Source organism: Triticum urartu, chromosome 4, assembly GCF_003073215.2.
Source record: "Triticum urartu cultivar G1812 chromosome 4, Tu2.1, whole genome shotgun sequence".
In the NCBI taxonomy this organism is placed as follows: domain Eukaryota; kingdom Viridiplantae; phylum Streptophyta; class Magnoliopsida; order Poales; family Poaceae; genus Triticum; species Triticum urartu.
The window spans coordinates 10622187-10634690 of record NC_053025.1 but is presented as its reverse complement, the minus strand read 5'-3'; the positions used below and the strand labels follow the sequence as shown (position 1 = coordinate 10634690).

Genomic DNA, 12504 nt, shown 5'->3' with positions numbered 1-12504 from the left:
CGACGCTCTAAGCGCCTGTTATGGGGTTAACAGTACAGGGCGCACACACCCCTCCCAGATGGGCCTGCCCATTTTCATTTTCATTTCCATTTCTAAATTGCTGCAAAAAAGGCAAGCTGAGGTGGGATTGAACCCACACCACGAGGGTTCAGTGCAACACGCGAGAACCAACTGAGCAACTTCAACTTCTTAATCACATACATCTTCTTCCTTATTTTGTTCTTGTTTTTTTCCTTTTTTCAAACCCGCGAGTTTTCTTCATAATTGATGATTTTTTTTCAATTTTATGAACCTTTCCTCAAATCGTGAACATTTTTCAAAATCGATGACCTTTTTTCAAATTCGTGAACTTTTTACAAATTCAATGAACTTTTCACAAAATCATTGGAATTTAAAAAAAACTTACGGATTGTTTTCAAATACAATGAGCTTTTCCAAATTCGATGAGTTTTTTAAAAATCGATGAACTTTTTTCAAATACGAAGATTTTTTTCAAATGCTATGAACTTCTTTTCAAAATTGATAATCTTTTTGAAATTTGATGATTTTTTCAAATTAGACAAACCTTTTTGAAATTTGTGAACTATTTTGAAAAATGATTTTTGAATTCATGATCTTTTCTGTTTTTTTGCTATGTTTTTCGTTGTTTCGTTTTTTTCCTTGAAAGTCAGTCAACCGCGACCGGTCAATGCAATTGAGTGAACCTAGGAAAACATGATTGAGCAAATAGGGAAATAAGCCGTCGAGCAATGGCACGTGATCACCAAGAGGCTGAACCGGCGCTTAAAGCGCCCTATAGGAGCTCCCATCCAAACAGCCCGAAGCTAAACCTGCTGATTGCTTATTTAAGTCTTGCATGTTCTTGCAGCAATGGAGATTGTAGACTAAGGGGTTGTTCGGCAGTCCACCCACTCCGCGGTATTTAAGAATCTGCAGAGTACCATTTCGCTCGCTCCGTATTTTTTAACTTTAACTCCGTCGACTCCGGAAGCAGCCTCGTGGAGCGGAGGGCCTCCGAAGAGGCCCAAAGGAGACGGACCTTGATGCTTTTGGCATGATGTCCTCCAAGGTTCGGGCTTCAGCTATCTCTCTATCGCAGCATCAGACAGGAGGCTAGTGGAACTTGGTGGTCCCTTTTGGCTGGCTTCTACCCCCTCTCATAGATTTACGGCATGCATGCTGTCCTTTTGGCCTGGGCGTCATGTATCTCTTGACTGTTCTAAACTCTCTGTGATGTTGTTGTTCTGCGGTGATGGTTCCCTGTGATGTGAACGTTGTCTGATGACTTCATTTATAAAATCGGACTGATGCCTTTCCTCTAAAAAACCGGAGTGCGGAAACTTCCGATAGAACCCATGCCAAAGCAGAGTCGCTAGCTGAGTAGCTGTACCTGAACTCCAGCGATTCAGCAAGACAACGCCGTATCGAATCTAGTCCATGCTGCAAACAGATTTGAATGTCATCAGCACTATTTTAATATAAGCACTAAGCACCAGTACCACTAATACTGGCCACTTAATCTTCTACGTATTTTACTCCATTTTCTAACTCGAAGGCATCGGAGGAGCGAGTGTATTGTCAATAAACATCAAGCAGAGGATGCAAGGAGAGCATCAGAATCGATCCTAGCTTAAACATATCACAACTTTTTCCGGCAAAAAAAATAAAGAACATTTCACATCTTGTCCACTTATTTTGTTTTGCTATACAACTGAAGCATAACATTTCACAGCCTATAATTACACTTATACGTACATAAGGTAGTATGTAGTTGGGCTCAGTTAATCAATCATCCATACACCATTAATCAAACTTACAAGGGCTTAAGAATCAACATCAAGAAGCTACAGATTCTTATTAGCGTTGATCGATCGGTCGTTCAGATTTGATCACCGTGGCAACCCACGCCGCCGCCGCCGCCGCCGCCACTCCTCCTGCCCTTCCTGCTTCCTCCCCTGCACCTCCTCCTGCTCCTCCCCCTGCCCTCGTCGACGTCGTCGTTGCCGTCGTTGCCGAGCATGAGCGGCGCCACGGAGTCCCGCTGCTCGTCGTCGTCGAGGTCGTCGTGGGTGCGGACGTTGACGCACGAGCACCGCTCCAGGGAGGCGAAGAAGGCCGCGGCGATGCCGCCGCCGACCCACCCGGCCACGCGGTCCAGCGGCCGCGCGCAGCCGCCCTGACCGGAGGATGAAGATGAGGACGGCGGGCGGCGCGCGCGCTGCCAGCCGGAGCGGCCGCAGAAGGGGGCGGGCGGCCGCGGGGACGACGCGATGGTGGTTGACGTGAGCGTCGTCGTTGCCATGATGAGCTAGGCTAGCAGTGGATCGATGTGATGAAGGGGAAGAAGGAAGGAACAGAGGCGACTCTTTGGTGGGTTGTTTAAAAGGGAAAATGTGAGCGGCGCACGAAGGTTCTTAATTGGCGCCAATGGCTAAAGGGCTTAAAGCTACTCCAATGCTGCAATTTTGTATTCCTATTTTGCCCTTGATAAGCTTTGTAAAAAGCAAGCACGCATCACTGCCAACGATAATTGCTGCAGGTAATGTGCTAATGACTACTCTCTCCGTTGCTAAACACAAGTCTGATAGAGATTTCAATATGAACTACATACAGATGTATATAGATATAGTTTAAAGTGTAGATTCACTCATTTTGCTCCGTACGTTGTCCATATTAGATTATAAAAAAGGATTGATATTTAGGAACGAAGGGAGTAGTAATTAGGTCAGAGGCATGAAATTGGACACTCTGTGCAAAATAATTTTCTCTCGGTCGAATATAGTACTCCCTCCGTCCCAAAAATGTGAGACAGAGGGAGTATTTTCTTGGCACTTGTCAACGCTTGCCCATTTTGAAGTTAACTACTTCATAGCCTTCGGGCTGGGATGCTCTGCAGCAGCGCATCGCGCAGTATAGTCCCTACCGTGTGTACTCGACCTACATATCATCTACACTACTGCAGATGGTCTCGACCTCTCATCTTTGGCTTCGGATCCTCTACAATATCGCTTGTGTAGTATGATCACGGCCGTGTGGACCCGAACACACATGTCATCTACACTGCTTCGGATGGTCTCGACCTCTCATCATCTCTGGCTCGCGATCCTTTGTAATATCACATTGTTGAGTATGATCTCTGTCGAGTGGATTCAACCCCACATGTCATCTATACCAACTCGCCTCCCTATCACCAAGGAAGGGTGCAATCTTTAATTAGCCATTTTTGACCTCATAAACATTACGGGTACTGAGCCAGCACAAGGGGTCGGCATCCAATTTGGTGGCTAGTACTTATGAAAAGTTTGCCCGTGTAAGAGTTGCAAGGCTAGCGGCCATTAGTGTCCTTTGCTGTCTCCCTTTGTAGTAGGAGAAGGGATGGGGTCGCATTAGGTACACATAAATAATGTCACGGGTGTGGATCATGGCCGGAGGTAGCACATGAACGCATGATGGTGGTGCTGGTGCCCCGAGGAAAAGGGCGGGAGGAGGAGCTCCCCATCATGCATGCATCTTTGCCAGTTGCCAGCAAAAGTTTCATGTACATTTTTCCTTGAATTTAGGGGTCAGCATTAGAGTGTGTGAGCGACAGGTTTCGAATTGGACCAATAGTCTAATGGGCACTGTAGACGAGAGAAAGCAGGAAGCGATGCACCTTGAGGTGTCGCTGTGTGTATTACTCGAGGCTATATAGCCTGTGTTACAACAGAGCGCATGAGCGCGAGAGGTTACAGAGGCGCGGCGTGCGCATGCGAGGGAGGATCGTGGGGTTAGTGCATGGGGCACGTACAAGCATGCATGGGAGACGAAGAGTTACAGTCAACACCCCGCCGCAGGCTGAGCATCGGGAGGCCGAATGCACAGGCTGGACCTGAACTCCTCGAAGGCCGGCGTCGGGAGGCCCTTCGTCATGACGTCGGCGAACTGCTGAGCCATGGGCACGTGAAGGACTCGAAGCTGCCCCAAGGCCACCTTCTCTCGGACGAAGTGGATGTCCAGCTCTATGTGTTTTGTGCGCCGATGGTGGACTGGGTTGGCCGCCATGTACACGGAGGAGATGTTGTCGCAGTAGGTGACCGTGGCGGCAGGTAGCGGAATACGCAGCTCCCCAAGAAGTTGACGAAGCCAGCAACACTCAGCTACCACATTGGCGACGGCGCGGTACTCGGCCTCAGCACTCGAGCGCGAGACGGTGGGCTGGCATTTGGAGGACCAGGACACCAGCGCATCACCGAGGTAGACGACGAAGCCCGACGTAGAGCGCCGCGTGTCCGGGCAGCCGGCCCAGTCGGCGTCAGAGTAGGCGACCAGGGTGAGCTCGGGGGAGCGATGGAGATGCAACTCGTGCGTAGTCGTGCCGCGCAGGTAGCGGAGAATGCGCTTGACCAGCGCGAGGTGATGCGTCTGAGGATCGTGCATGTAGAGACACGCCTGTTGCACGGCATACGCCATGTCCGGGCGGGTCAGGGTGATGTACTGAAGGGCACCCACTAGGCTCCGGTACTCGGAGGCATCCTGGACAGGTGCACCGTCGGCAGCGGAGAGCTTCGAGCGGGTGTCGATGGGTGTCGAGGCCGGCTTGCAAGTCATCATGTTAGCGCGATCCAGCAGCTCATCCGCGTATTTGCGCTGGGACAGGAAGAACCCGTCGACCGTGCGCATCACGCTGATCCCGAGGAAGTAGTGGAGGGCACCCAGGTCCTTCATGGAGAACTCGGCGAACATGCGTTGTTGGAGTTGACGGAGGAGCGCCGGCGTGGACGCTGTAAGAACGATGTCGTCGACGTAGAGTAGAAGAAAGGCGGAGCCGGTGTCGCCATGTAGCACGAACAATGACGGGTCTGCCCGGGACGCCGTGAAGCCGAGGATGCCGAGGAAGGCCACGAACCGCGCAAACCAGGCGCGAGGGGCCTGTTTCAGGCCGTACAGTGACTTGTCAAGCAGGCAGACGTGGCTGGGGAAGTTCTTGTCGATGAAGCCAGCCGGCTGTTGGCAGTAGACGCGCTCCGCGAGATGCCCATGAAGAAAGGCATTGTTCACGTCCATCTGGTGAACAGGCCAGCCTCGGCTGACAGCCACGGTGAGCACGGTGCGAATGGTGGCGGCCTTGACGACCGGTGAGAACGTCTCGTCGAAGTCGACGCCGGGGCGTTGCGAGAACCCCCGGACCACCCATCGTGCTTTATAGCACTCGAGGCTGTCGTCCTCCTTCAACTTGTGCCGGAACAACCACTTACCAGTGACTATGTTGGCACCCGGCGGTCGGGGCACAAGCGTCCAGGTCCTGTTCACCATCAGCGCCGAGAATTCATCCTGCATAGCTGTTAGCCAATTGACATCACGTAGCGCGGCGTGCACGGATTTGGGGATGGGTGAGATGGTAGGAGTGGTCGAGACAGAGTTGTTTTCAGCGTATTTGGGGTTGGGAAAGAATTTGTCGGCGCGAGCACGTGTGATCATGGTGTGGGTAGGAGCAAGGGGACGGGCCGGGGGCTCGGACGGGTCGGGGGTCGGGGAGCGGCTCGCGGTGGCAGATGCGCCTGTGTGAGTATGGTCTACTGACGCTAGGTTTGCCATGACAGTGTTTGTGGGCGGGCAGAGAGGTGTCGGGGGCTAGGCTCAGCAGCCACTACAGGTGTGGGTGGCATCGCCGTGGTGTGGGCGGCGGGTGGTGGCCGGGTGGAGCGCGGTCGCCGCGGGACGACAGGGAGGTGGGGTGGGTCCTCGTCGGCTATGGTGGGAGGGGTGCGAAGGGCGGTACTGAACGGGAATTGCGTCTCGTCAAAGACCACATGGCGAGATATAAGGACGCGATTCGTAGCGCGATCAAGGCACCTGTAACCCTTGTGGTCGACAGAGTAGCCGAGGAAGGTACACGGAGTGGACCGGGGTGCGAGCTTGTGTGGCGTCGTGGACGAGATGTTGGGATAGCAAAGGCATCCAAAGACACGCAAATGAGTGTAGTCCGGGTGAGCACCGTACAGGAGGTAGAACGGGGTATGCCCATGACGAGTGCGGCATGCACGGCGGTTAAGGAGAAATGTGGCAGTGTTGAGGGCCTCCGCCCAGTAGGTGTATGGCATGGACGCGTGAACGAGCAGCGAGCAAACGATGTTGTTCAGTGTGCGGAGGATCCGCTCAGCGCGCCCGTTTTGCGGCGACGTGTAAGGGCAGGACATACGTAAGGCAATGCCCTCAGTGGAGAAGAATGTGCGTGCCATGGCGTTGTCGAACTCACGTCCATTGTCACACTGGACAGTGAGAACGTTGAGGTTAAACTGACGACGAACGAAGGCGGCAAACGAGTGGAGGATGGGGTACACATCAGACTTGCGATCGAGGGGGAACATCCATACAAAGTGGCTATAGTCGTCGAGTAAAACAAGATAATATTGCTTGCCAGAGACACTAGATACAGGCAAAGTCCACACATCACAGTGAATTAACTGAAAAGGGAAATACGAAACATGTTCTGAAGATGAATATGGCAACCTAACACTTTTCCCTAACTGGCAAGCATGACAGAGCTCGGAAGACGGTGGCGGCGGAGGGATGGAGCAGGCACGCAGAGTGTGGGCGAGGGTGTCGTGGCCGGGGTGCCCTAGGCTTTGGTGCCACACCTTGGCCGGGACGACGGTGGCCGAGAGGGCAGTGTGGCATGGCGGCTGCGTGACTGGATACAGATCCTCGTCGGAGTTACACCGAAGGATCACCCGCTTCGTCCTTCGATCCTTAACAGAAAAACTGAGATCGTCAAACTCGACGTTAAGAGGATTATCACATGCAAGCTTTTTGACAGAGATTAAGTTTTTGATTAGGTGGGGGGAGACTAGGACGTTCTGTAGGTGGATGGGGGCACTGGAGGTGGGAATGGAGGTAGAGCCAGTGTGCGTGACCGCGAATTTGTTGCCATTGCCTACAACAATGCGTGAAGAATTATAGGGCTGAGATGTGGTGAGCAAACCTGATGAGGACGCCATGTGTGTAGTCGCCCCAGTGTCGAGGTACCAGTTGTTGGGTTTCGTAGTAATTTCAAAAAAATTCCTACGCACACGCAAGATCATGGTGATGCATAGCAACGAGAGGGGGAGAGTGTGATCTACGTACCCTTGTAGATCGACAACGGAAGCGTTAACTTGGTTGATGTAGTCGTACGTCTCCACGGCCCGACCGATCAAGCACCGAAACTACGGCACCTCCGAGTTCTAGCACACGTTCAGCTCGATGACGATCCCCGGACTCCGATCCAGCAAAGTGTCGGGGAAAAGTTCCGTCAGCACGACGGCATGGTGACGATCTTAATGTTCTACCGTCGCAGGGCTTCGCCTAAGCACCGCTACAATATTATCGAGGACTATGGTGGAAGGGGGCACCGCACACGGCTAAGAATATGATCACGTGGATCAACTTGTGTCTCTAGGGGTGCCCCTTGCCTCCGTATATAAAGGCTCAAAGGGGGGGGGGGGGGCTGGCCGGCCAAGAGGAGGCGTGCCAGGAGGAGTCCTACTCCCTCCGGGAGTAGGACTCCCCCCTTTCCTAGTTGGAATAGGATTCGCGGAGGGGGGGAAAAGAGGAGAGAGAGGAGGAAGGGGGGCCGGCCCCCTCTCCTTGTCCTATTCGGACCAAGGGGGGGAAGGGGCACGCGGCCCATCTATGGCCACCTCCCCTCTGTTCCAGTAAGGCCCATATACCTCCCGGGGGGTTCCGGTAACCTCCCGGTACTCCGGTAAAATCCCGATTTCACCCGGAACACTTCCGATATCCAAACATAGGCTTCCAATATATCAATCTTTATGTCTTGACCATTTCGAGACTCCTCGTCATGTCCGTGATCTCATCCGGGACTCCGAACAAATTTCGGTACATCAAAATGTATAAACTCATAATATAACTGTCATCGTAACCTTAAGCGTGCGGACCCTACGGGTTCGAGAACAATGTAGACATGACCGAGACACGTCTCCGGTCAATAACCAATAGCGGAACCTGGATGCTCATATTGGCTCCTACATATTCTACGAAGATCTTTTATCGGTCAGACCGCATAACAACATACGTTGTTCCCTTTGTCATCGGTATGTTACTTGCCCGAGATTCGATCGTCGGTATCCCATACCTAGTTCAATCTCGTTACCGGCAAGTCTCTTTACCCGTTCCGTAATACATCATCCCGCAACTAACTCATTAGCTGCAATGCTTGCAAGGCTTCAGTGATGTGCATTACCGAGAGGGCCCAGAGATACCTCTCCGACAATCGGAGTGACAAATCCTAATCTCGAAATACGCCAACCCAACATGTACCTTTGGAGACACCTGTAGAGCCCTTTATAATCACCCAGTTACGTTGTGACGTTTGGTAGCACACAAAGTGTTCCTCCGGCAAACGGGAGTTGCATAATCTCATAGTCATAGGAACATGTATAAGTCATGAAGAAAGCAATAGGAACATACTAAACGATCGGGTGCTAAGCTAATGGAATGGGTCATGTCAATCAGATCATTCAACTAATGATGTGATCCCGTTAATCAAATAACAACTCTTTGTCCATGGTTAGGAAACATAACCATCTTTGATTAACGAGCTAGTCAAGTAGAGGCATACTAGTGACACTCTGTTTGTCTATGTATTCACACATGTATTATGTTTCCGGTTAATACAATTCTAGCATGAATAATAAACTTTTATCATGATATAAGGAAATAAATAATAACTTTATTATTGCCTCTAGGGCATATTTCCTTCAGTCTCCCACTTGCACTAGAGTCAATAATCTAGATTATACTGTAATGATCCTAACACCCATGGAGCCTTGGTGCTGATCATGTTTTGCTCGTGGAAGAGGCTTAGTCAACGGGTTTGCTACATTCAGATCCGTATGTATCTTGCAAATCTCTATGTCTCCCACCTGGACTAGATCCTGGATGGAATTGAAGCGTCTTTTGATGTGCTTGGTTCTTTTGTGAAATCTGGATTCCTTCGCCAAGGCAATTGCACCAGTATTGTCACAAAAGATTTTCATTGGACCCGATGCACTAGGTATGACACCTAGATCGGATATGAACTCCTTCATCCAGACTCCTTCGTTTGTTGCTTCCGAAGCAGCTATGTACTCCGCTTCACATGTAGATCCCGCCACAACGCTTTGTTTAGAACTGCACCAACTGACAGCTCCACCGTTTAATGTAAACACGCTTCCAGTTTGCGATTTAGAATCATCCGGATCAGTGTCAAAGCTTGCATCAACGTAACCATTTACGATGAGCTCTTTGTCACCTCCATATACGAGAAACATATCCTTAGTCCTTTTAAGGTACTTCAGGATGTTCTTGACCGCTGTCCAGTGATCCACTCCTGGATTACTTTGGTACCTCCCTGCTAGACTTATAACAAGGCACACATCAGGTCTGGTACACAGCATTGCATACATGATAGAGCCTATGGCTGAAGCATAGGGAACATCTTTCATTTTCTCTCTATCTTCTGCAGTGGTCGGGCATTGAGTCTGACTCAACTTCACACCTTGTAACACAGGCAAGAACCCTTTCTTTGCTTGATCCATTTTGAACTTCTTCAAAACTTTGTCAAGATGTGTGCTTTGTGAAAGTCCAATTAAGCGTCTTGATCTATCTCTATAGATCTTAATGCCTAATATGTAAGCAGCTTCACCGAGGTCTTTCGTTGAAAAACTCTTATTCAAGTATCCCTTTATGCTATCCAGAAATTCTATATCATTTCCAATCAGTAATATGTCATCCACATATAATATCAGAAATGCTACAGAGCTCCCACTCACTTTCTTGTAAATACAGGCTTCTCCAAAAGTCTATATAAAACCAAATGCTTTGATCACACTATGAAAGCATTTATTCCAACTCCGAGAGGCTTGCACCAGTCCATAAATGGATCGCTGGAGCTTGCACACTTTGTTAGCTCCCTTTGGATCGACAAAACCTTCTGGTTGCATCATATACAACTCTTCTTCCAGAAATCCATTCAGGAATGCAGTTTTGACATCCATCTGCCAAATTTCATAATCATAAAATGCGGCAATTGCTAACATGATTCGGACAGACTTAAGCATCGCTACGGGTGAGAAGGTCTCATCGTAGTCAATCCCTTGAACTTGCCGAAACCCTTTTGCGACAAGTCGAGCTTTGTAGACAGTAATATTACCGTCGGCGTCAGTCTTCTTCTTGAAGATCCATTTATTCTCAATTGCTTGCCGATCATTGGGAAAGTCAACCAAAGTCCACACTTTATTCTCATACATGGATCCCATCTCAGATATCATGGCTTCAAGCCATTTTGCGGAATCTGGGCTCACCATCGCTTCTTCATAGTTCATAGGTTCATCATGATCTAGCAGCATGACTTCCAGAATAGGATTACCGTACCACTCTGGCGCGGATCTCACTCTGGTTGATCTACGAGGTTCAGTAGTATCTAGTCCTGAAGTTTCATGATCATTATCATTAGCTTCCTCACTAATTGGTGTAGGTGTCACAGAAACAGTTTTCTGTGATGCACTACTTTCCAATAAGGGAGCAGGTATAGTTACCTAGTCAAGTTCTACTTTCCTCCCACTCACTTCTTTCGAGAGAAACTCCTTCCCTAAAAAGTTTCCGAACTTAGCAACAAAAGTCTTGCCTTCGGATCTGTGATAGAAGGTGTATCCAATAGTCTCCTTTGGATATCCTATGAAGACACATTTCTCCGATTTGGGTTCGAGCTTATCAGGTTGAAGCTTTTTCACATAAGCATCGCAGCCCCAAACTTTCAAAAACGACAACTTTGGTTTCTTGCCAAACCATAGTTCATAAGGTGTCATTTCAATGGATTTTGATGGTGCCCTATTTAACGTGAATGCGGCCGTCTCCAAAGTATAACCCCAAAACGATAGCGGTAAATCAGTAAGAGACATCATAGATCGCACCATATCTAGTAAAGTACGATTACGGCGTTCGGACACACCATTACGCTGTGGTGTTCCGGGTGGCGCGAGTTGCGAAACTATTCCGCATTGTTTCAAATGTACACCAAACTCGTAACTTAAATATTCTCCTCCACGATCAGATCGTAGAAACTTTATTTTCTTGTTACGATGATTTTCAACTTCACTCTGAAATTCTTTGAACTTTTCAAACGTTTCAGACTTATGTTTCATTAAGTAGATATACCCATATCTGCTTAAGTCATCTGTGAAGGTGAGAAAATAACGATATCCGCCACGAGCCTCAATATTCATCGGACCACATACATCTGTATGTATGATTTCCAACAAATCTGTTGCTCTCTCCATAGTACCGGAGAACGGCGTTTTAGTCATCCTGCCCATGAGGCACGGTTCGCAAGTACCAAGTGATTCATAATCAAGTGGTTCCAAAAGTCCATCAGTATGGAGTTTCTTCATGCGCTTTACACCGATATGACCTAAACGGCAGTGCCACAAATAAGTTGCACTATCATTATCAACTCTGCATCTTTTGGCTTCAACATTATGAATATGTGTGTTACTACTATCGAGATTCAATAAGAATAGACCATTCTTCAAGGGTGCATGAACATAAAAGATATTACTCATATAAATAGAACAACCATTATTTTCTGATTTAAATGAATAACCGTCTCGCATCAAACAAGATCCAGATATAATGTTCATGCTTAACGCTGGCACAAAATAACAATTATTTAGGTCTAATATTAATCCCGAAGGTAGATGTAGAGGTAGCGTGCCGACCGCGATCACATCGACTTTGGAACCGTTTCCCACGCGCATCGTCACCTCGTCCTTAGCCAATCTTCGCTTAATCCGTAGTCCCTGTTTCGAGTTGCAAATATTAGCAACAGAACCAGTATCAAATACCCAGGTGCTACTGCGAGCATTAGTAAGGTACACATCAATAACATGTATATCACATATACCTTTGTTCACCTTGCCATCCTTCTTATCCGCCAAATATTTGGGGCAGTTCCGCTTCCAGTGACCAGTCTGCTTGCAGTAGAAGCATTCAGTTTCAGGCTTAGGTCCAGACTTGGGTTTCTTCTCTTGAGCAGCAACTTGCTTGTTATTCTTCTTGAAGTTCCCCTTCTTTTTCCCTTTGCCCTTTTTCTTGAAACTAGTGGTCTTGTTGACCATCAACACTTGATGCTCCTTCTTGATTTCTACCTCCGCAGCTTTCAGCATTGCGAAGAGCTCGGGAATAGTCTTATTCATCCCTTGCATATTATAGTTCATCACGAAGCTCTTGTAGCTTGGTGGCAGTGATTGGAGAATTCTGTCAATGACACAATCATCTGGAAGATTAACTCCCAACTGAATCAAGTGATTATTATACCCAGACATTTTGAGTATATGCTCACTGACAGAACTGTTCTCCTCCATCTTACAGCTATAGAACTTATTGGAGACTTCGTATTTCTCAATCCGGGCATTTGCTTGAAATATTAACTTCAACTCCTGGAACATCTCATATGCCCCATGACGTTCAAAATGTCGTTGAAGTCCC

General features: G+C 48.5%; 1 protein-coding gene across 1 annotated transcript; it reads right to left on the bottom strand.

Annotated features, from left to right (window-relative positions):
• Positions 1-1680: 1680 nt before the first annotated feature.
• Positions 1681-2410, bottom strand: LOC125553393. The gene has a single exon (XM_048717181.1). The coding sequence runs from the start codon at positions 2300-2302 to the stop codon at positions 1880-1882; it is 423 nt and encodes a 140-aa protein (XP_048573138.1). The 5' UTR covers positions 2303-2410; the 3' UTR covers positions 1681-1879.
• Positions 2411-12504: the final 10094 nt, after the last annotated feature.

Coding starts and splice junctions, on each gene's coding strand:
- LOC125553393 (XM_048717181.1), bottom strand. CDS start 2,302: ATGGCAACGACGACGCTCACGTCAACCACCATCGCGTCGTCCCCGCGG.